Here is a 27,532-nt window from a genome sequence, read left to right on the forward strand (position 1 = left end):
TACGGATGGGCCAGGATATTGTGTAGGTTGAGTGGGTTGCTGAAGAGCCACTCCTACAATTTATTAGAATGTTTGGCCTCAGGGATGTAAATTCCACATAATTCTAATGTTTTACTTATATGAATATAATAGAGGGAAAAATTCCACGTGGGAAAAATATATCTAAAAACAAAGATGATGTAACTTACCAAACGAAAGTGTTGGTATGTTGATAGAGACACTAACAAACACACACACAAAATTCAAGCTTTCGGAACCCACAGTTGCTTCATCAGGAAAGAGGGAAGGAGAGGGAAAGATGAAAGGATGTGGGTTTTAAGGGAGAGGGTAAGGAGTCATTCCAATCCTGGGAGCGGAAAGACTTACCTTAGGGGGAAAAAGGACAGGTATACACTTGAACACACACACATATCCATCCGCACATATACAGACACAAGCAGACATATGTAAAGGCCATGTCTGTATATGTGCAGATCGATATATGCACGTGTGTGTGTGCGTGAGTGTATACCTGTCCCTGTTTCCCCCTAAGGTAAAGACCATGTCTGCTTTTGTCTGTAAATGAGCAGATGGATATATGCATGTGTGTGTGTGCGCGAGTGTATACTTGTCCCTGTTTCCCCCTAAGGTAAGTCTTTCTGCTCCCAGGATTGGAATGACTCCTTACCCTCTTTCCTGATGAAGGAACTGTGGGTTGCGAAAGCTTGAATTTTGTGTGTGTGTTTGTGTTTGTTAGTGTCTCTATCAACATACCAATGCTTTCGTTTGGTAAGTTACGTCATATTTGTTTTTAGATATAATGTTTTACTTAAACACTTTGTAACTATGTCTTGCATCTGATAGGCATTGATTGTGATTTTCATGGGGATAATTATATCGTTGGAATATCTAATCAAATATATGTTTTCAGATACTGGTCAGTGTCCAGCTTCTAGCTGTATTGAATGGACAGAAAATATCTACGGTTGGGAATACCCTGGAATTGCACGAAACATTGTTTTCCTCATAGGAGGTGGTTTTATTTTCTTTACTTTGTTATTCTGCATTGAACTTGGAGCATTCAAAAGAGTGGCTTACTTTCTCAACTCAAAAGGAAAACCTAAATGGAATAGAGGTAAGTACTCGCAAAGCAGTTGTTTGATGGATTTCAAAAGCATTTATCAATACTGGCAGTAAAAAATTAATAACAAATCAACATGAATAATGAACAATGTAAAATTTCTCATCCTGATTTGTTGGTCCTAATTTAGATTGCTGAACCTTTATTATTATTATTATTATTATTATTATTATTATTTTGTGAGGGGGAGGGGTGGTGTGTAAGCACTTGCCACAAAAATTGGCAGTGGTAAATTGCAGCCGGATTCAAAGTGAATGATGTACAACAATTTTTGCAGACTATGATGAGAACATGCAGGAATGGGGGGAAAAAAAGTAAATAAAAATTTTTTAAAAAAATTAAAAATATTGAGTGTGATGTAATATTTTGTGTAATGTAATATCTTGTATTGACACCTTCTATTAACCTGACACATTCCACATCATTAAGAAGTGTCGTATTCATGATCTGTGGAACAAGTACTAATGTAATCTAATCTAAAATGACATAATCTGATTCACTTTAGGTAGGAGGGTTACCTTCATATTCCCAGATATTAGTGAATTTAGCATATGTTAAAATCCAGGAATAAGTAAGAAACGCATATTTTTTTGTTTTCTCCAAAAACGTTCCTGCCCCAAGATAAAGACCTCCAAAGATGACATTGCAAACACCATTTTGAAGATATGAATTTTGGAAAAAATTTTAAAATTCTGTATCTCTGTAACAGCTCTAGTCTATTTGAAAGATGATTGCTTTATGATTACAATGGTATCCTCCATTTGGACATATCTGTCAAAGTACTTGGTCCTGTTACCTTTTGAATTTTTTTATAATTCGTAGTAAAAATTTGTTTTTCAAAAATGGCAATCCAGAAAAGTTAGATTTTTTCTGTTGATTAGTACGATGTAGTACTATATTCTCTGTAAAAGAGAGCTTCCACTTTCAAGTTGGACAGGTTTTATTTTAAAAAACAATTTTTTGTAACTGTCAAGGGTAATGCATGTCTTCACTGAAGTTGTTTCTTATTAATTTCTTTGTTGCAATGTTTATTTCTATTGTCTTTGTTGCAGTTATTTCTTATCACTTTCTTTGTTGCAGTTATTTGTTTTCACTTTCATTATTGCAGATATTTTTTACACTTTGTTGAAGTTTCTTGTCAGTTTCTTTGTTGTGGTTGTTCATTGCAGGTTTCTGTGTTGTAGTTGTTCAATGATAATTTGTTTACTGAAGAGGCTTCTAAGAAATCTGATACCATCCAATGAGTTCTGTGTTTTTTTGAGGAATTTTCCAGTTGACACAGTTGCAGTGTATTTTGTGAAAAGAATTGTTTGAAATGTCTGCTGACTAGGGCCACAGGAGAGTGAAGTGTGCTGACTATTTGCATAGCCATAAAAGGAGTTATACATAAGACAATAATAAAAAAAAACAGAGACTTTGTTAAGATTGGGAATAAGTGTTCTCATTTGAAGACTCTGTTTCAAAGTGAAGATGTTTCCAGTGACGACTTTTTGTGTTCTAAATGTTTTGACAGGATAACAACAATGATAGTATCTGAACAAGGTGAAGCCTCCCACGGTGCAGATGATGCGGATTTTGCATCAATAGAGGAAGAATTAAATATCCTGAACCAGTCAACTACAGAGGTGGGTGCTAGTCCTGTTAAGAAGCCATGGTCAGTGAAGTTGAGTTATAAGCTCTGTGCATAAAGAAAGAGCAGAGAAATTACTAAAGCTATAGATGAATACACTACAGCAAGACTGACCACACTCTTCAAAGTAGAAGTTCTATCTTCAGAAGAAAATGAACCAAAACACTCTTGCACCTATTGCCAGGAATTTTTCACAAATATCAATTCAGCTGTTGAATATTGTGTATCCTACAATGAAAAGGAGCAAGTTTTAACTGTTATTCCAGAGACATTTTCAAAGAAAACAATTTTTAACCATGTTCCATTAGTATCAAAGTACATGACAGACAAATCAAGAAATGTGAGGACTGTAAAAGGAGTCTTTGGAAGACAGGATCCCTAGTATGGTCATACTGTGGAAGCAGCTCAAGTTCAAATAGTGCAGTCATTTTATCTCGAAGATAAATGGGACTGTTCTTGCCAGAGTGCCAACAAAAAGGACACTATAACTGTAACATTTTAAGGTGAAAAAGTTGTGAAAGTGAAGAGGTACATGACTTGCAGGATTAAAGAAACTTTTGCAATTTATAAGAGCAACTGTACAATTTCATATTTTGGAAGGCCAACATTTTATGTACTATGACCTGAGCGGGTGGTTCCACACCCACCTACAGATATCTGCTTATGTGTGTCCTGCACAAATTTTGAACTTTGTGTAGTAACTTTGAAGAACTTACTGGAGCACGTGACGTATGACATCTTGGTTGGGCGTGTGAAGTTATTAGCAGTCTGTGACATAAAGCGAGAGTCTTGTTTGTTTCAAGAATGTGGTGATTGCCCTGGAAAGGGAGGACTGTCTCTACAGACACTTGGCCTGGAAGACGTAGCAGATAACCCTGCAGAAATTACATGTACAACATGGGAAGAAAATAAACTAATTAAGAAAAATGTTTCATTGATGAACTTGGTAAATGGTCAGTGAAACCAGTAACACACCAACATCTGAATAAATTGCAACAACAACACACTGCAGAAGTGAAAAGGTGTGTACAGGCTGGAGAACTACGTTTAGTGTGTCCTTGTGATTCTGCTGAGAACTGGTCTGTAATTCTCCCACAAGAAGTACAAGGGTATCGATGGAGTAATGACCAGGTTTCAATTTTTACAGGAGTGACACATTTTCAAAACAAGACCACAAGTGTTGCAGTTATAAGTGATGACACAGGACATGACTCAGCACATGTTTTGCAGCAATGCACAAAATTCTTCAACTGCAAACGAGGAGAGAACTTTTTTTTTTTTTTTTTTTTTTTTTTTTTTTCGTTACCAGCTGTTTGGATTGTGCCAAGTGACTGGGTATACAGTGCTACTTTCACGGGAAGGGGCCTTGTGATGGTGTAGGAGCTCTGCTGAAGCACCAAGCTACAACACATAATCTTTCCAGACCAAATACAGCTGCAATTCAGAATGCTGAGTATTTTACGAGAGTTTGAAATCTGTGAAAGGAATTCGGAAGTCACAGTTTTGGACTCAAAGTGATGGGCAAACTCATATCACACGCACTTTAAAGAGCAAGAAAGAAGAAATTTCAATCGTTTGGCCAACAGCAGGTTAATATTCAGATTCAGAACCTGAGAAGGAGGATGTTTGTGTCGTGTGTGTATGACTGTGACTGGTGGATTGCAGAGATTATAGGCACCAGTTATGAGTTAAACGAAATTGTCGTTAATTTTATGCTACCACATGGACCAGCTGCTGGATATGGGTTTCCAGCTGAAGAACGGAAACAATGCCATAAATTATTAAAAAAAGTTCAGAAAGCTATAGTAAAACAACTTTGACAGATAAGTCCAAATGGAGGATTTCTTTGTAATCATAAAGCAATTATCTTTCAAATAAAAAAAAAACAACGGCAAAATATCTAGAGCTGTTCCAGAGAGACAGCATCTTAAAATTTTTTCCAAAATTCGCATCTTCAAAATGGTATGTGCAGTCTCATCTTTGGAGGGCTGTATCTCAGAGGATAATTTTTTTTGGATTAAACAAAAAAAAAAAATACATCTTCCTTACTTAGTCCTTCATTTTAACATATGCTAAATTCAATAACAACTGAGACTATGAAGGTAAGATTTTTTCCCAGCCTGCCTGAACTGATATGGACTATGCCAATTATAACTTGAAATAGTATGCAAACGCTGTCCTGTCAGTATTCTAGATCATTTCCAAGGAGACACAAAAGCTTTTCTGCAAATAAGATATGTTGTTCTTAGCTACTAATACAGAACAGAAACATTTTCATGGTCCAGGAGTCGATAGCCATTGTCCCTAGTGTCTGCAGTGATGTTTCATGTTATAAATTACCTGGTGCATGTTGTGTGTAAATCAAAGAACATTGTACAGCAGGGACCAGCCAAATGCGGCAGTTTATCCTATTTGGTAGGATAGAATTTGCCCTATGTGGCCTTCCTTATTTATGTTTTCTGTGCTTATCCTAAAACATTACAGGCAAATGCTGGCATGGTTCCTTAAGCGAGGTCACAGGCAACCACCTGCCCTGTGGTCATAAAAATGTGCTTAATTTTTTCTATGTTTATGTACATTTTGAACTACCTATTTTCATTGTATTATGATGACAAATCCTTTGTCATTGTGAGATGATACATGGATGAATAAATAAATAAATCAAATCAAATCATTTGTGCTAGCCTCTGCTGACTCTGAGTGGTTATCCTATAGACTTTTTATACGAAAGGCCAGAGGTTTGATTACATATTAAGTTGTAACAGATTTTTTCTTTTCTCTGTTTTCCACACCACTAGACACACATGCTGTATTGAAAATATTCCTCGTAGTTAATATTCCACAGTAGATATGAGACTTTTTAGGCTTTAAATCAATGATGGCTTCTTGCAGGAACAAATATGATAAAACTGCTGGCAATAGTTGCTAATAGTCCACTCTCCTGGGATGATTCTAACCTCTGCAATTAAACACAATAATTAGGGACCATTGAGAAATACTTTTGTAATAGGATTCATGTCACTAGGCCCTAGTTTTCAAACATATAGGTAGTAGCAATGCGTATCACTTCATACTCTCATTGAGCCGATCTCTTCCCAAACTTCATATTGACATTGTGTCAGGTAAAAGATGTCACAAAAGCATTCAAACACACAAAACTTCTGCACGTCCATAATGAATAAAAGACACTTTAGAGAATACACATTTCTGGAATTATATTCACTAAAATGTGTCTGTGCATAATTAGTTGAGGATAAGAGGCTTACTTACTTACTTACTTACTGTTTGGTGCTGCAGCCCATGTAGGGCCTTGGCCTCCTGGAGAATCTCCGCCCACTCTTTTCTGCTGGCTGCCTTGCCTCTGCATCTTCCATTCTTCTCAGGTCCTCCTCCATGTTGTGTAGCCATCTGGTCCTTGATCTGTCCCACATAAGGTGTCCATCTGGTTTTCCCGTGAAACTTTCTAGACTGTGCTGCTCTCCACCATTCTTTCTACATGCCCAACCAACATAATCTATTACACTTTATTTCTGTCATGATATGTGGTTTGTTGTACAACTCTCTAATCTTATTAGTTCTGATTTGCCAAAAACCCCTATCATTCACTGGCCCTAAGATTTTCATAAGTATCTCCCTTTGCCATTCTGCAACAACTTCTCATCATTTTGCATCACTGTGCAAGTCTCTGAACCACACATCACCACAGGTCTCACTACTTTAAGATATACTCTCAGCTTCAGATTCCTAATAAGGCTTCTTGCTTTAAATACTTTAATCAGTGTGAAGTAGCTCCTGTTACCAGCTGTAATCCTTGCACGTATTTCTTCTCTCATATCTTTATTCTCAGTTACCAGTGACTCAAGATATTTAAAGTCCTACAGCTTTCAAATTCTTTCCTGTTCAAAGTCGTGCATTTTTCTCCTTCACTATACCTTTTCCTAGATTTTAACATATACTTTGTCTTTGACTGATTAATTATCAGCCCCATCTCTGCTCCATATCTTTCTATTTTTTCAAGCATTTCTTCCAGGTTCTGTTTCCTCCTAGCTAACAAATCAGTATCATCTGCATATGAAAGAGCCTGCATCACTCTATTAAACAGTGTTCCCTAGTGTTGTCACTTTGTGTTTTTCACATTACTCTCTCCAAGGCAACATTAAACAGAATAGTGGAGAGCACATCACCCTGTCGCAATCTGTGATTAACTTCAAATGCCATTGATAAAGTGCCCTCAACCTTTACTTTACATACTGTTCTTCTCAAGGCCATTTGGACCAGTCTTAGTTTATTGGGTACTACTGCATCTTGCATTGCCTCCCAGAGTTGATCCCTTTTGATATTATCATAGGCTTGTTTGAAATCAATGATCTGCTGGTGGACATCAATGTTGTACTCATAACATTTTTCAAGGATCTGTCTGATGGTAAAAATCTGATCTGTAGTGGATCTATTAGTTCTGAAACCACAGTGGTAGTCTCCTACATACTCTTCTACATATGTTATGAGTCATCCCGCCATGATTTTGCCTAATATTGTATATACTATACAGAGCAGTGCAATCCCTGTATGATTTGTTCAGTTAGCTTTGTCATGTTTCTTATGTATAGGGCATAGTATAGCTGTATTCCACTTTATATACTATACAGAACAGTGCCATTCCCCTATAATTTGTACAGTCAGCTTTGTCATGTTTCTAATGAATAGGGCATAGTATAGCTGTATTCCTCTGTTCCAGCATATTTTCATTCTGCCATATTTCCACTACAATCTCATGCGAAACCCTTATTAGTTTTTCTGCACTATATGTTATCATTTCCGTTGTAATATTGTCTTCTCCCTGGGGTTTATTGTTTTTAAGAGTCTTGATACTAGCTTTAACTTCTTCCAGTGTAGGTTCCTGTATAGTTTCCTGGTACTCTTCTTCTCTGTTTGCTTCCTGCTCCACCTCATCTACCGTAGCAGAGTCAACTTTATCTTCATATTCTGATTCTGTATTCAATAGTTCACAAAAATACTCCATCCATCTGTCTGAAATCTGATGTTTTTTTTTCAATCAGATTTCCCTCCTTATCTTTACAGAAAAGTGCTCTGGGTTGGACTCCTTTCTATATATATTTCACCCGCATATAGAATTTCCTTTTTCCCTGATCAGTCTTTCTCTTTTCTAAATCATCAATCCACCATTTTTCAAATTCTGTCTTTTTCCTCCTACATTCCTTATCTGCTTCCTTTCTTTCATCCTGATATTCTACTATGGTAATTCTTGTTGTCCTCTGCAGCATTCTTTTTCTTGCCTCATTCCTTTCTTCTGTCTTCCTCCTACACTCTTCATCAAACCAGACTTGGATTGTGAATTGCTTCTTTCCACCCAATACAGTTTCAGCTGTCTCCTGTGTTATACCTTCGACTGTGTTCTGTCTTTTTTCAATACCCTCTCCTGCCAAATGTTCGACTTCAATGAGTGTACTTGTCAAAATAGTTTCATACTGTTGTGCTGTATTTTCGTCATTTCTTAACTTCGCGTCATCAAACCTTGGCACATTAGTTTTCTTGGTCTGTCTGTAACTGACTATCCTCTGTCTGTATTTGATTCTTACCAAATAGTGATTGCTGTCTCCAACTGCACCACAACAACTTTCCACTTCTAATACATCTGAAGCATGTCATCTATCTATGTCATAAATTTGATTTTTTATGATCCCATGTAGTGAGCACTTTCCTTATATTCTTCCTTTGCATCCATGTGCTATTAATAATCATGTTATTACCCATGACAAAGTCAATTACTCTGATACCATTGTCATTAGAAACTTCATGCAGACTCTCCTTACCAGCTGCTTCCCTGTATGCAATTTCTCTTCCTACTTGAGCATTGAAGTCCCCCATAACTACCTTAACATCATGCTTCACCACCCTTCCTATTTCCTGCTCCAGTTGCTCATAGAATATATCCTTCTCTGCCAGCTTTGCATCTTCTGTTGGAGCATATGTACATAGAAGCGGGCTTTCATTCGTAATACACAGATTCTTTCACCAGCAGGCTTAAACTTCAATACGGCAGTCTTATGAGGATTTTCAACCAGAAAACCTGTACCTCCATACCCTCTGCCTCCACAGCTGTATCCTCCTGCGGGTCCGGGGGTTAGAATAGGCCTGAGCTACCCCTGCCTGTTGTAAGATGTGACTAAAAGGAGTCTCACACTTTTCTGCACTATAAGTTCAGGTCCCATTTTATGGTTTGACTGGCCACTTTCCAAATTCTACAGAATTGTGGGACATATGGGGCAGGACACCTTATGTGGTGCATGAGTTATCCATAGTGCCATTAAATTTGATCTCCTAAATCTCTTGTCACGGCTTTGTATCTCCACCTGCAATTCAACTATTTGGGCGAGGACACTTTTTCGGGGTATGTCATCTTCTTCCATTGTTTCCTGTTCTCTTTTGCCCCCATGACAGTATTGGCTTTGTGTGCACCCAGTATCCAGCAATGTAGTCAGTCTGTTGTGGTGGGGCCATCATGCACCCATTTGGTTGTAGCCCCCAGACAACATAGGGTTCGCACTGCTGATGCCTGAGCTGTAAACTCCCCATGTATGCTGAGGAGTAGATGCCTGTCTTCCTGGGGCATCAGGACTTCTGGCAACAGCCATCATGCCAGATGGCCTTTGCTGTGGCTGGGTGGTATCTGTGGGAGAGCCACTGATCGGAGTGGGTGGCATCAGGGTGGATGACCCACAATGAAGTGGACTAACTGATCGCTTTCTGGTGACCGTACAGTGCCAGGAGTCTCAAAGAAGGGCAAGATTGAGTTCAATGCTGACAGATGTGACCCTAAATCGTTTCCCTCCCTCACTACACCATGGGAGGAATGAAGGGCTACAGAAGGAAGAGAGCCATATTTGCCTCTGTATTAAGTCTGTAACAGACTGGATGGGGTCTACTTTCTACCTATGAAGCCTCAATTTTTTGTTGAACACCTTGAGAATAAGTTTGGGGAAGTGACAGCGCTGTCCAAGATGAGAAGCGGTCCAGTCTTGATTCAGACAGCATCCCTAACCCAGTTCCGGGCATCACTCACTTGTAACCAGTTGGGTGATATTCCTGTTTCTGTCATTCCCCATAAAAGCCTCGACATTGTCTAGGCGATTATTTTCCATCATGATCTCTCTTGCAGTCTGACGACGAGCTCTGTGCCAATCTAGAACGGTGGGGTCTTCATTTCATCCAGCGCGTTTACAGGGGAGCCAAAGACAACAGGGTTGCTACTGGTGCCTTCATCTTGGCCTTTGAGTGTGATACATTGCCTGAAAATGTCAAGATGATGATTTACCGCTGTTATGTTAAACTGTACATCCCTCCCCCTATGCGATGCTTTAAGTGCTGGAAATTTGGGCACATGTCTTCCGCTGCCCTTCCGACACCACATGTCGAGACTGCGGTCGTCCACTGCATCCAGATACTCCCTGTGCACCTACTCCCACTATTATCAGCTGTGGAGAGCAGCACTCCCCCTGCTCACCAGACTGTGCAGTACTCCAAAAGAAGTGGAAAATCACCGAGTACAAGCCCCTGGACCGGTTGACTTACCAAGAGGCTAAACGTAAATTTAAACAATTACACCCCAATCGGTTGACGTCCACATACGCTGTAGCTATATTACCATCTCCATCACAAGTACCAGTCGTACCACACTTTGTGCCATGAACAGTCGGCCCTCCAGGCTTCCAGAATACATCTGCCCCCTTGGTGGTAGGGGGAAAATCTCCTTCCATTGCTCCCAAAGTACCTGCTTTGGGAGCAAGAGGGCAAGCAAGCAAAGAAGTCTGCTAAGAAAAGGATCCTCTGGTGGCCCCAACACCACCACTCCCTGCCAGTTCTGCACCTGCAGATGAGGCAGAGATCTCAGCGTCCCCTGAGGACCTGAATCTCACTGATGCCTCATCCACAATAGGAATTGATACAAATACTCAATTGGTGGCAGCAGATGACCCTGAGGTGTAACCTGCCTCCTTGCATGCTTTGTGCCTTCCCAGCCTCAGGATAATGCCATCCTCCAGTGGAATTGCTGCGGTATTTTCCACCACCTGGCTGAGCTACGGCAATCGTTAAGCCTTACACCTGCTTTCTGCATAGCCCTCCAGGAAACCTGGTTGCCAGCAATGTGAACCCCTGCATTTTGTGGCTATAGGGGATATTACAAGAACTGTAGCGACCATAATAGTGTGTCAGACGGAGTTTGTGTCTATGTCCTGAACTCAGTGCGTCTTCAAACTCCTCTTGAAGCTGTGACTGTCAGGATAAGGATGATGCAGGAAATAAATGACTGCAATGTATATCTTCCTCCAGATGGTGTAGTACCCCTGAACACATTAGCTGCACTGGTTCATCAACTCCCTAAGCCTTTCCTACTTTTGGGAGATTTAACGCCCATAACCCCTTGTGGGGCAGCACTGTGCTTCCTGGCCAAGGTAGAGACGCCGAAACTTTCCTGTCTCAACTCGACCTCTGCCTCTTAAATACTGGGGCCCGCACACATTTCGGTGTGGCTCATGGCACTTACTCAGTCATTGATTTATCCCTCTTCAGCCCAGGACTTCTCCCATCTGCCCACTGGAGAGCCTACGTTGACTTTTGTGGTAGTGACCATTTTCCCATCGTCCTGTTGCTCCCCCAGCACCTTTCCCCTGGACGTCTACCAAGATGGGCTTTAAACGAGGCAGACTTGGAAGCTTTCATCTCTGTTGTTACCGTTGAATCTCCCCACATGGTACCATCGATGTGGTAGTTGAGCAGGTCACGGGAATGCTCGTTTTTGTGGCAGAAAACATGATCCCTTGTTCTTTAGGGTGCCCCCAGTGAAAGTCAATACCTTGGTGGTCGCCGGAAATACCTGTGGCCATTAAAGAGCATTGGCAAGCTCTATAGTGACATAAGTGGCAACCTTCCCTAGAGCACGTAATAGCTTTTAAATGGCTCCATGCCTGTATTTGGCAGCTTATAAAAAGATGGTAACAAGCATGTTGGGAAAGGTACGTCTTGACCAATAGGTGCCATATGTCACCTTCCCAAGTCTGAATGAAGATCAGACGTGTTTGTGGGTACCAGACCCCAACATGTGTTACTGGCATTAACACCAATGGCGTGTTATCTACCGACACAAACACAATTGCTGAGTACTTTGCTGAGCAATATGCTCGAGCCTCCATGTCAGAGAATTTTCCTCCAGCATTTCCCACCCTCAAACAGCGGATGGAAAGGAAAGCCGTCTCGTTCACTGAATGTCACAGTGAACCCTATAATGCTCCATTTACAGAGTGGGAGCTCCTCAGCATCCTTGCACATTGCCCCGACACAGCTCCTGGGCCAGATCAGATCCACAGTCGGATGATTAAACATCTCTCATCTGACTACAAGCAACACCTCCTCGTCATCTTCAACCGGATCTGGTGCGATGCCATCTATCCATTGCAATGACGGGAGAGCAGACCTTGTAAAAACCCGCTTAATATGGGTAGCTATCGACCCATCAACCTCACCGACTTTCTTTGTAAGCTGTTAGAATGTATGGTAATTCGGCAGTTGTGTTGAGTCCTGGAGTCATGTGGCCTACTGGCTCCATGCCGGGGCAGTTTACGCCAGGCTCTCTACCATCGATAATCTAGTTTCCCTCGAGTCGGCCATCTGATCAGCCTTTTCCAGATCCCAACACCTAGTTGCCAGCTTTTTCTATTTACAAAAAGCTTACGACATGACCTGGTGACATGATATCCTTGCCACATTATATGAGTGGGGTCTCCAGGGCCCGCTCCCGATTTTTATCCAAAATTTTCTATCACTCCATACTTTCCCACGTCCAAGTTGGTGCCTCCCATCTTCTTCTTCTTCTTCTTCTTCTTCTTCTTCAGTAGCACTACAGCCTTTGGTGAGCCTTGGCTTCTTCAACAATCTTCCTTCACACTTCTCGGTTATTTGCTGCTCTTTTCCACCCCTAGACTCCCATACTGGTGAGATCCATTATTACCTTGTCGATCCATCTTCTTCTAGGTGTCCCTGTTCGCCTAGCTCACTGGATCACACCTTTCATCATTTTCTTTAGAATTCTATCCTCTGCCATTCTCTCCAGTGTCCTAGCCATCGTATTCGCTGTGATTTAACAAATTTTACTATGTCCCTGCCTTGTATTAACTCTTGTAATTCGGCATTGTAGCGTATTCTCCAGCCTTCTTCATCCCTTATTGGCCCATATATTTTGCGTAGTATTTTCTGCTCAATGGTTCTTAGTGCATTTTTCTTGTGTTCTGTCAACGTCCATACCTCTGACCCATATGTGATAACTGGGCAGACTAGGGAATTATATATAAGCAGTTTTGTTTATCTTGTAACAAGGCTATTTTTGAAAAGTTGCATATTTGCAAAGTAAGCTCTGTTTCCTGCTTGTATTCTTTCCCTTATACAGTAGCTTTCCAATACTGTTACCATTTGTTATTGGGGCTCCTAAGTAGTTGAAAGAGCACACTCCTTTGAAGCATTTCCCATTGATGTTTAGGTTTTTAGGGGTTCTTCTGGTCTCAGATTGTGACATTACCATGTATTTTGTTTTGTTTTCATTTACTATGACGCCAATTTTTAAGGCTTCTTTTTCCATTGCCCGGTATGTTTCTAGGAGTGTATTGGTATTTCTTCCTACTATAGCAATGTCACCAGTGTATGCACATATGTGGCTAGTTTTCATAAATATGGTGCCTCTTTTGTTGATTTTATTTACTACACTATGCAGGGCTATATTGAATAGGACAGTGGAGAGACTATCACCTTGCTTCGCACCTTTCTTAAAGTCAAAGCTTTCCCTTATTTTGCTAAGGACCTTTACTTTTGCTCTTGTCTCTGTCATTGTCATTTTGATTAGTCTTATTAGTTTAGCACATATACCAACTTGTTTCAGTACTCTGTATAGTTCTTGCCGATTTATGCTGTCAAAGGCTTGTTTGAAGTCAATGAATAGGAAATGCAGATCTATATCATATTCATAGAATTTTTCAGTCATTTGTCTTATCGCAAATATTTGATCAGTTGTTCCTCTGTCTGGTTGAAAGCCACACTGATATTCCCCTAGTATGCCTTTTGCACACTTCTGTATCCATTCGTTTAATATATTTGTGAAGATCTTATAAGCTGTGCTAAGGAGTGTTATACCTCTATAGTTTTCATATGCTGTTCTGCCCCTTTCTTATAAATAGGGATTATTATTCCAATTATGTGACATCATTTCTGTTTCCCATATTTCCGATGTTAATGTGTACGGTTCCTTTATTACAGCCTCACCACCAGTTTTTGTTAATGCAGCAATTTTGCTGTCTTCTGCAGGAACTCAATTGTTTTTTGACTTGTGCACAGCCTGGGAGACATCTTGGAGTGTTGGCTTTCTTGCCTCATAGGTTTCATTGTCTACTTCCAGCTCCACTCTTTCCTCCTGTGCGGCTGTCTCTTCATCTTCTAGGCAGGTGCTTAGTGTATCTTTGAAATACTTTGCACTTCTTCCCACTATCTATTCTTCCTCCCTTATCATCTTCACTGGAACAGGCCATTGATTTTGGTTGGAATCTATTCTTCATTTTGCCTGTAGCATGATAGAACTTTCTTATTTCACTCTGTTCCTTTAATTCTTCTAGTTTATGAAATTTCTTCTTATTCCACTCTCTTTTCTTTCTCTTGCACAGTCCGTTAGCTCTTCTCCTCAATTCTCTATATTGTTCCACATTATTTCTTGTTTCTCTCTGTAGCACTTTTGTTCTTGCCCTGTTCTTTTTTTCTATTGCTTACCTGCAATCTTCATCAAACCATTCCTGGGTTCTTCTATTCCTTCTTATGCCTATTATTTCCTCTGCAGCATTCCCTCTGCGAATTCCTGCTGCGAATTGGCATAGTAAGTCTCCATTCTCATTGTTTTCTTCATGTAGTGAATGTTTTCCAGAAACTGCATACGGATGTTCATTCCTCCCTATTTTTGCATTAAAATCTCCTATTACTAGCATCAGGTCATATTTAGGTTCTGCGCAGCATACTTTTTCCAAGTCTTCATAGAACTGTTCTTTAATTATATCCTCTTTTTCCTCTGTTGGTGCATGTGATTTGCTATTGATATATTCCTAAATTTCCCTCTTAGTCTGAGTCTGCACATCCTTTCATTTATGGGTTCAAATTCTAGAAGGCTTTTCCTAACTTGCCTAATTATTATAAACCCTGTTCTGAGTTGGACTGTTCTTTCTTCTGGTCCACTATATACCAACGAGTACTCAGGTTTATCTATCTGCCCATTCCCTTGCCATCTTATTTCCTGTAGCCCTACGATATCATATCTGAATATTAAAATTTCGTTGGCTATTTATTTCATTTTGCCATACTGAAGCATTGCCCTCACATTCCGATGCTACTGTCAGAACCTTTACCCGTTTCCTTTGCCAGGTCGTGATACATGCTTTCCATCCAGTTTCCGAGGCTTCTGTTGAATTTCTGTAATATTCTTTTTTTTACAGTATGGGGTTATTAGCCCCATGCCCAACCCCAAACATGGAGGACCAGGATTTGTGTGAGGTTTACTCCTCTAGGGGAGCTGACTTCACCACACTTCTAGAGCCTTCCCTGCCCTATGTTGTTGGACACGCCTTGTCTGGCTCCTCTGTCAAGACCAATCTGGCTTGGGTGACCCTGTCAGTAGCTATACTACTGCTGGCATAGCTCTCAACTTCAACGAAGCATGCAAACCCTCCTGACCGGCACTGAAGGTGCCTACTATTAGGCGGTGTCCCCTGGGAGGGTGGTGCCTCCCATATCCAGGAGAATGGGGTCTCCCATATCCAGGAGAATGGGGTCCCGCAGGGCTCTATATTGTATCTCTATTTTTAGTGGCCATTAATGGTCTAGCAGCAGCTGTCGGACCGATGGTCTCACATTCTCTGTATGCAGATGACTTCTGAATTTCGTACTGCTCCTCCAGTACTGGCATTGCCAAGCGGCGCCTACAGGGAGCCGTCCACAAGGTGCAGTCGTGGGCTCTAGCCCATGGCTTCCAGCAGTGGTCAGCTCCAAAGTTGTGTGTCATGCACTTATGTCAGCATTGTACCGTTCATCCAGAACCATAACTTTACCTTAATGACAATCCACCCACTATAATGGAGACATATCAATCCTTAGGACTGGTTTTCGACACCTGATTGACGTGGCTTCCTCATCTTTGTCAGCTGAAGTGGAAGTGCTGGCAGCACCTTAACTCTCATCGCTGCCTCAGCAATACCGACTGGGGTGCAGATTACTCTATGCTGCTGCAGTTCTACAGAGCCCTTTTTCAATTCTGCCTTGAGTATGGGAGTCTGGTTTATGGTTCGGCGGTGCCCACAGCGTTGTATTTACTCGACCCAGTGCATCACTGTGGCATTTGACTGGCAACAGGAGCTTTTAGGAATAGTCCAGTGACCAGCATTCTTCCATTGAAGTTTAGGCGTGCACAATTGCTCGTCAGTTATGTTGTACACATTCATAGTTCTCTTGAGCATCCAAATTACCATCTCCTTTTCCCAGCCACAGCAGTTCATCTCCTGCATTGGAGGCCCAGGTAAAGGCTCAAGATTGTGGTTCGTGTCTGATCTCTTCTGTCTGAAGTGGAGTCGTCGCCTTTACCACCTGTACTCAAGGTCCATTCACGTACACCTCCATTGTGTACACCTAGGCCAAAGCTTTGCCTGGACATTTCACTTGGTCCTAAGGACTCAGTTAACTCTGCTGCTCTCTGCTGTGAGTTCCCCTCAGTTCTTGACATGTACCGGGATAATAATAATAATGAGTGTATGGCATTGGTGGCCGGGAGACCCCTCATGGGGCCGTTCGGCCGCCACTCCACAAGTTCTTTAACGCCGCTATGGCGACTTGCGAGTGAATGAGAATGAAAAGATGATGAAAGACACACAACACCCAGTCATCTTGAGGCAGAGAAAATCCCTGACCCCGCCAGGAATCGAACCCGGGACCCCGTGCGCAGGAAGCGAGTATGCTACCGCAAGACCACGAGCCGCAGACATGTACCGGGATCGTGAAGTGGTTTACACTGACAGCTCGACGGCTGATGGTCGTGTTGGCTTCGCATATGTTCACGGAGGACATATCGATCAGCACTCCTTGTCAGATTGCTGCAGTGTTTTCACTGCAGAGCTGGCGGCCATTTCTCCTGCCCTTGAGCGCATCCGCTCATGCCCTGGCGAGTTGTTTCTTCTCTGTACTGACTCGTCGAGCAGCCTACAAGCTATCGACCAGCTCTACCCCTGCCATCCTTTGGTAGCGACCGTCCAGGAGTCCATCTATGCCATGGAATGGTCCAGTCATTCCGTGGTGTTTGTGTGGATCCCAGGCCACGTCGTAATCCCAGGAAATGAACTTGCTGACAGGCTAGCCAAACAGGCTACACGGAAACCACTTCTAGAAATCGGCACCCCTGTAACTGACCTCCAGTCATTATTGTGCTGCAAGGTTTTTCATCTTTGGGAGACGGAATTTCATAATCTCAGTACACACAACAAACTGCGTGCCTTTAAAGAGTCTACGAATGTGTGGAAGACCTCTGTGCAGGCCCCTCACAGGAACTCTGTGGTTCTGTGCCGGCTCCACATTGCCATACGTCGCTAACACGTGGCTACCTTCTCCATCGTGTGGACCCACCTCGGTGTCACTGTGGCTCACATATCACTGTCATCCACATCTTGCTGGAATGCCCACTTTTAGCCACTCTGCAACGGACTTTTAACCTTCCCAGCACCCTACCTTCGGTGTTGGGTGACAATTCCTCAACAGCAGATTTAGTTTTTGCTACTTTGAAACACAACTTGTAGTGTGCCGGGCTACTCCTTATATTAGTGCCACAGTTCACGTCACAACCGGATGTATTGAAACATTTCCTCACCCAGTAGATAGTGTGCAGTGTTCCCGACCTACCTTGATTTGCTTGTTCAATATTGTCTTCCCGGTAGCTGCGTCTGTCTCACCTAAATCACACTGAAATTAAGAAACCAGAATCCTAGATTAAGTTTTCCAAAATCAAAAGTCAAGACCGTATTCATTGTTGAACATTTATGATGACCACAGTGCGATTTATTTGTTATCACTCACACACACAATATTCATGTGACCAGGCCTCTCACACTTAATCGTCACATTAGGTAGGTCAAAAACTTCCAGTCTTTAACAATGTTCACAATTACCCGTTTTTGGTACCGACTGGAAAAATTAACTGACTTGCTGCACTTTTGCTCCATGAGAATCTGACCGAGAACTAACTGAGTACTGCACCAGCTCGGACCTTATATAGACGGGAGCTTGAATATTTGACTATTTCTGTTAATATATTATAGTTAATAATTTCCCAGGGTTAAAATGATCCTTTCTAACTGGTTTTGAAGTTAACTATTGGGTTTTATTACTTAAATAACATGAGTGAGCTGTATCAATTGAAATACGCAAAACTAAGTTATGCATCCGCAGTGGGAATTCCCGACTTATAACCATGGCAGCCCTCTTGAACAATAATTTTTACATATTCAAATTTACTTAATTCTTAATTAATGCACTTACAAAGTTGAGACTGGAGTCATTTTACGTAGAAAAATAAAGGTAGCAAAAGTATCGAAACAGATCTCGGAATTATTTAGTAGTTTGGTCACAATTGGCACTGAAAGTCATACTGGCTACAGATTTCAAGTCTTAATATCTATTTAACTAATAGACTTTAGGTTAATTTAAACACTTTGCTGGAATCAGTAAAATTTAGGCTTTCTTTTGGATGCAGTCTTATAGCTGAATTCGATCTATTAGCTCACTCGAGTTTTACTTAATATGTATTGCACAATGACAATGACGTATACGTCATTGTTCATAACTTTTAATAGGATGCATTTCCAATAAAACTAATTAGCTCATTACTTTCAGAATAGACATTAGAATGTACTGAAATAATAGATTTTACTAGGGGGATTTTATTTAAACTATTTCTGAATTCTGTACTATGAGGCTGAAGGCCATAGAATCTGTAGTCGGAATCTGAGAAGTGAAAATGAAAAAAAATAAATGTTCATTGCTTAACTAAGTTACTGAAGGAATGTAAAACCAAAACAGGACAGCAGTGGGCAACCCTGCTTTGTTACATCCCCCCCCCCCAATTGAATTATACTGATGAATATTTTTAAATATGAATCTGGATAATTCCAAGGAAAAAAATTTACATACAGGTGTTACATATATACCAACATCATTTCACTTTAAATTCACACATGTAGCATTTCATACACTAAAACATTTCAGTAGAAAACCCTGGAGCCACTGGTCATCAAATAAAACATATTATTCAAAAAGACAGAGTAAGAATTAACACATTTAAATTTGAATTTTCAATGACATATTGAAATCTTCCTATCTCAATACAAGAATAGTTACAAAACAAAACAAAACATGTACAAAAAATTGACATAATAATATTTACATTACATGAAAACATTCTTATTTCACACACATGACAGTTATCTGACAGCTTGTCAGTTATATCGTTCCTATAACAATTCCGGACTGGAGCAAGCGAATCTGCTCCAGTCCGGATCCCTTAACCATTACACCAACAACCTGGAAACAGCTTTCGCATCCGGCAACTACCCTCCCGACCTGGTACAGAAGCAAATAACCAGAGCCACTTCCTCATCTCCTCAAACCCAGAACCTCCCACAGAAGAAGCCCAAAAGTGCCCCACTTGTGACAGGATACTTTCCGGGACTGGATCAGACTCTGAATGTCCAGCAGGGATACGACTTCCTCAAATCCTGCCCTGAAATGAGATCCATCCTTCATTAAATCCTCCCCACTCCACCAAGAGTGTCTTTCCACCGTCCACCTAACCTTCGTAACCTCTTAGTTCATCCCTATGAAATCCCCAAACCATCTTCCCTACCCTCTGGCTCCTATCCTTGTAACCACCCCCAGTTAAAAACCTGTCCCGTGCACCCTCCCACCACCACCTACTCCAGTCCTGTAACCCGGAAGGTGTACACGATCAAAGGCAGAGCCACATGTGAAACCACCCACGTGATTTACCAACTGACCTGCCTACACTGTGAAGCTTTCTATGTGGGAATGACCAGCAACAAACTGTCCATTTGCATGAACGGACACAGGCAGACAGTGTTTGTTGGTAATGAGGATCACCCTGTGGCTAAACATGCCTTGGTGCACGGCCAGCACATCTTGGCACAGTGTTACACCGTCCGGGTTATCTGGATACTTCCCACTAACACCACCTCCAGAGATGGGAACTTGCCCTCCAATATATCCTCTCTTCCCGTTATCCGCCAGGCCTCAATCTCCGCTAATTTCAAGTTGCCGCCACTCATACCTCACCTCTCATTCAACAACATCTTTGCCTCTGCACTTCTGCCTCGACTGATATCTCTGCCCAAACTCTTTGCCTTTGAATAAGTCTGCTTGTGTCTGTATATGTGTGGATGGATATGTGTGCGTGTGCAAGTGTATACCTGTCCTTTTTTCCCCCTAAGGTAAGTCTTTCCGCTCCCGGGATTGGAATGACTCCTTACCCTCTCCCTTAAAACCCACATCCTTTCGTCTTTCCCTCTCCTTCCCTCTTTCCTGATGAAGCAACCATTTGTTGCGAAAGCTTGAATTTTGTGTGTATGTTTGTGTGTCTATCGACCTGCCAGCGCTTTTGTTTGGTAAGTCTCATCATCTTTGTTTATATATATATACACCCATCTGCAGGTGGTCACTCATGTTGGCACAAATGATGTGTGTCACTATGGATCGGAGGAAATCCCTCTGGCTTCCGGTGGCTATCTGATTTGGTGAAGACTGCCAGTCTTGCTAGGAGGATGAAACCAGAGCTCACCATCTGCAGCATCGTTGACAGGACTGACTGCGGACCTTTGGTACAGAGCTGAGTGGAAGGTCTGAATCAGAGGCTGCGACAGTTCTGCGACTGTGTGGGCTGCAGATTCCTCGACTTGCACCGTAGAGTGGTGGAGTTTTGGTTTTCGCCGGATGGGTCAGGAGTCCACTACACCCAGCATGCGGCTACACGGGTAGCAGGGTTTGTGTGACGTGGACTGGGCGGTTTTTTTAGGTTAGATGGCCTCGGGAAAGTACAGAAAGGGCAACAGCCTCAAAGGGTGCAGGGCAAAGTCAGGACATGCGGAGACCGAGCAGCAATCGATATTGTTGAAGCTACGTCGGTAAAGTACCGGAACTTCAAGCGCTGATAGAAAGCACCAAAGCTGAAATAGTTATTGGTACGGAAAGCTGGCTGAAGCCAGAGATAAATTCTGCCGAAATTTTTACAAAGGAACAGACGGTGTTTAGAAAGGATAGATTGCATGTAACCGGTGGTGGCGTGTTTGTCGCTGTTAGTAGTAGTTAATCCAGTAGTGAAATAGGAGTGAATAGTTCCTGTGTATTGTTATGGATGGAGGTTATACTCAACAACTGAGCTAGGTTAATAATTGGCTCCTTTTACCGACCTCCCGACTCAGCAGCATTAGTGGCAGAACAACTGAGAGAAAATGTGGAATACATTTAACATAAATTTCCTCAGCATGTTATAGTCTTAGATGGAGATTTCAATTTATCAGATATAGACTGGAACACTCAGATGTTTAGGACGGGTGGTAGGGACAGAGAATCGAGTGACATTATACTGAGTGCACTATCTGAAAGTTACCTCGAGCAATTAAACAGAGAACCGAATCGTGGAGATAACATCTTGGACCTACTGATGACAAACAGAACTGAACTTTTCGACACTATAAGTGCAGAACAGGGAATCAGTGATCATAAGGCCATTGCAGCATCCCTGAATATGGAAGTCAATAGGAATATATAAAAAAAGGAGGAAGGTTTATCTCTTTAGCAAGAGTAATAGGAGGCAGATTTCAGACTACCTAACAGATCAAAATGCAAATTTGTGTTCCGACACTGACGATGTTGAGTGTTTCAAGGCAATCGTAAAATGCATTTTAGACAGGTAAGTGCCAAGTAAAACTGTGAGGGACAGGAAAAACCCACCGTGGTTCAACAACAAAGTTAGGAAACTAATGCGAAAGCAAAGAGAGCTTCACTGCAAATTTAAACGCAGCCAAAACCTCCCAGACAAACAGAAGCTAAATGATGTTAAATTTAGCATAAGGAGGGATATGCGTGAAGCATTAGGTGAATTCGAAAGTAAAATTCTATGTACCTACTTGACAGAAAATCCTCGGAAGTTCTGGTCTTACGTTAAATCAGTAAGTGGATTGAAACAACATATCCAGATGGGATGATAATGGCATTGAAACAGAGGATGACACATGTAAAGCTGAAATACTAAACACCTTTTTCCAAAGCTGTTTCACAGAGGAAGACCGCACTGCAGTTCCTTCTCTAAACCCTTGCATGAACAAAAATATGGCTGACATTGAAATAAGTGTCCAAGGTATAGAAAAGCAACTGAAATCACTCAACAGAGGAAAGTCCACTGGACCTGATGTGATACCAATTCGATTCTACACAGAGTATGTGAAAGAACTTACCCCCCTTCTAACAGCTGTATACCACAAGTCTCTAGAGGAAAGGAAGGTTCCAAATGATTGGGAAAGAGCGTAGGTAGTTCCAGTTTTCAAGAAGGGCCGTTGAGCAGAGGTGCAAAACTATGGACCTATATCTCTGACATCAGTCTGTTGTAGAATTTTAGAACATGTTTTTTGCTCGCATATCATGTTATTTCTAGAAACCCAGAATCTACTCCATAGGAATCAACATGGATTCCGGAAACAGCGATCATGTGAGACCCAACTCGCTTTATTTATTCATGAGACCCAGAAAATATTAGATACAGGCTCCCAGGTAGATGCCATTTTTCTTGACTTCCGGAAGGCGTTCGATACAGTTCCACACTGTCTCCTGATAAACAAAGTAAGAGCCTACAGAATATGAGACCAGCTGTGTGGCTGGATTGAAGAGATTTTAGCAAACAGAACATAACATGTTGTTCTCAATGGAGAGACGTCTACAGACGTTAAAGTAACCTCTGGCATGCCACAGGGGAGTGTTATGGGACCATTGCTTTTCACAATATATATAAATGACCTAGTAGATAGTGTCGGAAGTTCCATGTGGCTTTGCGCGGATGATGCTGTAGTATACAGAGAAGTTGCAGTGTTAGAAAAATTGCAGCAAAATGCAGGAAGATGTGCAGTAGATAGGCACTTGGTGCAGGGAGTGGCAACTGACCCTTAACATAGACAAATGTAATGTATTGCGAATACATAAAAAGAAGGATCCTTTATTGTATGATTATATGATAGCGGAACAAACACTGGTAGCAGTTACTTCTGTAAAATATCTGGGAGTATGCGTGCGGAACGATTTGAAGTGGAATGATCATATAAAATTAATTGTTGGTAAGGCATGTGGCAGGCTAAGATTCATTGGGAGAGTCTTTAGAAAATGTTGTCCATCAACAAAAGAGTTGGCTTACAAAACACTCGTTCGACCTATACTTGAGTATTGCTCATCAGTGTGGTATCCATAACAGGTTGGGTTGACAGAGGAGATAGAGAAAATCCAAAAAAGAGTGGCATGTTTCGTCACAGGGTTATTTGGCAAGCATGATAGCGTTACAGAAATGTTTACCAAACTCAAGTGGCAGACTCTGCAAGAGAGGCACTCTGCATCCAGGTTTTGAGAGGGTACATTTCTGGATGAGGTATCAAATATATTGCTCCCCCCTACTTATACCTCCCGAGGAGATCACGAATCTAAAATTAGAGAGATTCGAGCGTGCATGGAGGCTTCCCGGCAGTTGTTCTTCCTGCGAACCATACACGACTGGAACAGGAAAGGGAGGTAATCACAGTGACACATAAAGTGCCCTCCGCCACACACCATGGGGTGGCTTGCAGAATATAAATGTAGATGTAGAAGATAAGTCACAAGGAAGGTGACTATTGATATCAGTGATCAGTGCCAGAAGTAGAATTTAATAAATCGTTTAAATTTGATGACAGCTGAGCTCATATATATATACAGGGTGTTTCAAAAATTACCGGTATATTTGAAATGGCAATAAAAACTAAATTAGCAGCGATAGAAATACACCGTTTGTTGCAATATGCTTGGGACAACAGTACATTTTCAGGCGGACAAACTTTCGAAATTACAGTAGTTACAATTTTCAACAACAGATGGCGCTGCAAGTGATTTGAAAGATATAGAAGACAACGCAGTCTTTGGTGTGCCATTCTGTACGTCGTCTTTCTGCTGTAAGCGTGTGCTGTTCACAACGTGCAAGTGTGCTGTAGACAACATGGTTTATTCCTTAGAACAGAGGATTTTTCTGGTGTTGGAATTCCACCGCCTAGAACACAGTGTTGTTGCAACAAGATGAAGTTTTCAACGGAGTTTTAATGTAACCAAAGGACCGAAAAGCGATACAATAAAGGATCTGTTTGAAAAATTTCAACGGACTGGGAACGTGACGGATGAACGTGCTGGAAAGGTAGGGCGACCGCGTACGGCAACCACAGAGGGCAACGCGCAGCTAGTGCAGCAGGTGATCCAACAGCGGCCTCGGGTTTCCGTTCGCCGTGTTGCAGCTGCGGTCCAAATGACGCCAATGTCCACATATCGTCTCATGTGCCAGAGTTGACACCTCTATCCATACAAAATTCAAATGCGGCAACCCCTCAGCGCCGCTACCATTGCTGCACGAGAGACATTCGCTAACGATATAGTGCACAGGATTGATGACGGCGATATGCATGTGGGCAGCATTTGGTTTACTGACGAAGCTTATTTTTACCTGGACGGCTTCGTCAATAAACAGCACTGGCGCATATGGGGAACCGAAAAGCCCCATGTTGCAGTCCCATCGTCCCTGCATCCTCAAAAAGTACTGGCCTGGGCCGCCATTTCTTCCAAAGGAATCATTGGCCCATTTTTCAAATCCGAAACGATTACTGCATCACGCTATCTGGACATTCTTCGTGAATTTGTGGCGGGACAAACTGCCTTAGACGACACTGCGAACACCTCGTGGTTTATGCAAGATGGTGCCCGGCCACATCGCACGGCCGACGTCTTTAATTTCCTGAATGAATATTTTGATGATCATGTGATTGCTTTGGGCTATCCGAAACATACAGGAGGCGGCGTGGATTGGCCTCCCTATTCGCCAGACATGAACCCCTGTTACTTCTTTCTGTGGGGACACTTGAAAGACCAGGTGTACTGCCAAAGGTTTCGGGTAATTTCATTCAGAAACTATGCCATATTATTGCTACGCATGGTGGATATGTGGAAAATATCGTACTATAGAGTTTACCAGACCGCAGTGCCATCTGTTGTTGAAAATTGTAACTACTGTAATTTCGAAAGTTTGTCTGCCTGAAAATGTTCTGTTGTCCCAAGCATATTGCAACAAACGGTGTATTTCTATCGCTGCTCGTTTAGTTTTTATTGCCGTTTCAAATATACCGGTCATTTTTGAAACACCCTGTATATATATAGAGGGAAACATTCCACGTGGGAAAAATATATCTAAAAACAAAGATGATGTTACTTACCAAACGAAAGCGCTGGCAGGTCAATAGACACACAAACAAACACAAACATCACATAAAATTCAAGCTTTCGCAACCAACGGCTGCTTCATCAGGAAAGAGGGAAGGAGAGGGAAAGACAAAAGGATGTGGGTTTTAAGGGAGAGGGTAAGGAGTCATCCCAATCCCGGGAGCGGAAAGACTTACCTTAGGGGGAAAAAAGGACGGGTATACACTCGCCCACACACACATATCCATCCACACATATACAGACACAAGCAGGCATATTCAAAGGCAAAGAGTTTGGGCAGAGATGTCAGTTGAGGCGGAAATGCAGAGGCAAAGATGTTGTTGAATGACAGGTGAGGTATGAGTGGCGGCAACTTGAAATTAGCGGAGATTGAGGCCTGGTGGATAACGGGAAGAGAGGATATATTGGAGGGCAAGTTCCCATCTCCGGAGTTCGGATAGATTGGTGTTAGTGGGAAGTATCCAGATAACCCGGACGGTGTAACACTGTGCCAACATGTGCTGGCCGTGAACACTTGTAAACATGCACATTCTTGTGTCCAGATGTGCCTCGTCGTGCTAGCAGTCTGCTATGCATCTATTACACAAGATGACATAAGAAGTAAACACAAGACGACTGTGGGTAAAATAGTGTCTAAACTGCAGAAACACAAGGAATACAAATTGATGCTGACGTTTTGTTTGCACATTTCCAGAAAAGTTGGTCATAACAATATTTAAAAATTTCTGCTTAGAAATATATTTCGTTAGCTGGCAACCAGCAACTTGTATACTAGTTTGACAATTTATTTCGCACTTCCTCCTCCCATGAACCGTGGACCTTGCTGTTGCTGGGGATGCTTGCGTGCTGCAGCCATAAGATAGCCACACCTTAGGTACTAGGTACAACCACGACGGAGTGGTATCTGTTGAGAGGCCAGACAAACGTGTGGTTCCTGAAGAGGGGCAGCAGCGTTTTCAGTAGTTGCAGGGGCAACAGTCTGGATGATTGACTGATCTGGCCTTGTGACATTAACCAAAACGGCCTTGCTGTGCTGGTACTGCGAACGGCTGAAAGCAAGGGGAAACTACAGCTGTAGTTTTTCCCGAGGACATGCAGCTCTACTGTATGATTAAATGATGATGGCGTCCTCTCGGGTAAAATATTCCGGAGGTAAAATAGTCCCCCATTCGGATCTCCGGGCGGGGACTACTCAGAAGGATGTCATTATCAGGCGAAAGAAAACTGGCATTCTACGGATCGGAGTGTGAACATATAAAAGAATAGGACCACAGGTAAGCTACTATGAACAGCATAGTGAATGCATTATTGTAGCAAAGATAGACACAAAGCCCATGCCTAGCACAGTAGTTAAAGTTTATATGCCAACTAGCTCTGCAGATGACTGAGAGATTGAAGAAACATATGGTGAGATAAAAGAAATTATTCAGATAGTGAAGTGAGACAAAAATTTAATAATCATGGGGGGGACTGGAATTCGATAGTAGGGAAAGGAAGAGAAGTAAAAGTAATAGGTGAGTGTGGAATGGGGGTAAGGAACGAAAGAGGAAGCCACCTGGTCGAATTTTGCACAGAGCATAACTTAATCATAATTAACACTTGGTTTAAGAATCATGAAAGAAGGTTGCATACATGGATGAGGCCTGGAGACACTGGGAAGGTTTCACATAGATTATACGCACATCAAAAACAGTTTTGCATCACCTCGGTTCTGAGAGTTCCAGAACCTGTACAGAAAATTGGAATAGAGATCAACATAAACATCGTTTCCACCCTCTTTATTGCTCATGAAAGCCACACATTGCATGTTGTAGCACCATATGGCGAGACCTTCAGAAGTGGTGGTGCCAATTGCTGTACACACTGGTACCTCTAATACCTGGTAAGACGTCCTCTTGCATTGATGCATGCCTGTATTCATCATAGCATACTATCCACAACTTCATCAAGGCACTGTTGGTACAGATTGTCCCACTCCTCAACGGCGATTCAGAGTAGATCCCTCAGAGTGGCTGGTGGGTCATGTCATCCATAAACAGCCCTTTCAGTCTATCCCAGGCATGTTTGATAGGGTTCATGTCTGGAGAACATGATGGCCACTGTAGTCGAGTGATGTCGTTTTCCAGAAAGAAGTCATT

General features: G+C 41.9%; 1 protein-coding gene across 1 annotated transcript in view; it reads left to right on the top strand.

Annotated features, from left to right (window-relative positions):
• Positions 1-27,532, top strand: part of LOC124594686 (phospholipid-transporting ATPase ABCA3-like) — a 543,403-nt gene that overhangs the window by 378,510 nt on the left and 137,361 nt on the right. Inside the window, exon 22 of the mRNA XM_047133052.1 lies at positions 911-1,114. Within this exon, the coding sequence (XP_046989008.1) occupies positions 911-1,114 (204 nt within the window). The remainder of the gene's footprint in view (positions 1-910; positions 1,115-27,532) is intronic.

Source organism: Schistocerca americana, chromosome 2 (assembly GCF_021461395.2).
Source record: "Schistocerca americana isolate TAMUIC-IGC-003095 chromosome 2, iqSchAmer2.1, whole genome shotgun sequence".
NCBI lineage: Eukaryota > Metazoa > Arthropoda > Insecta > Orthoptera > Acrididae > Schistocerca > Schistocerca americana.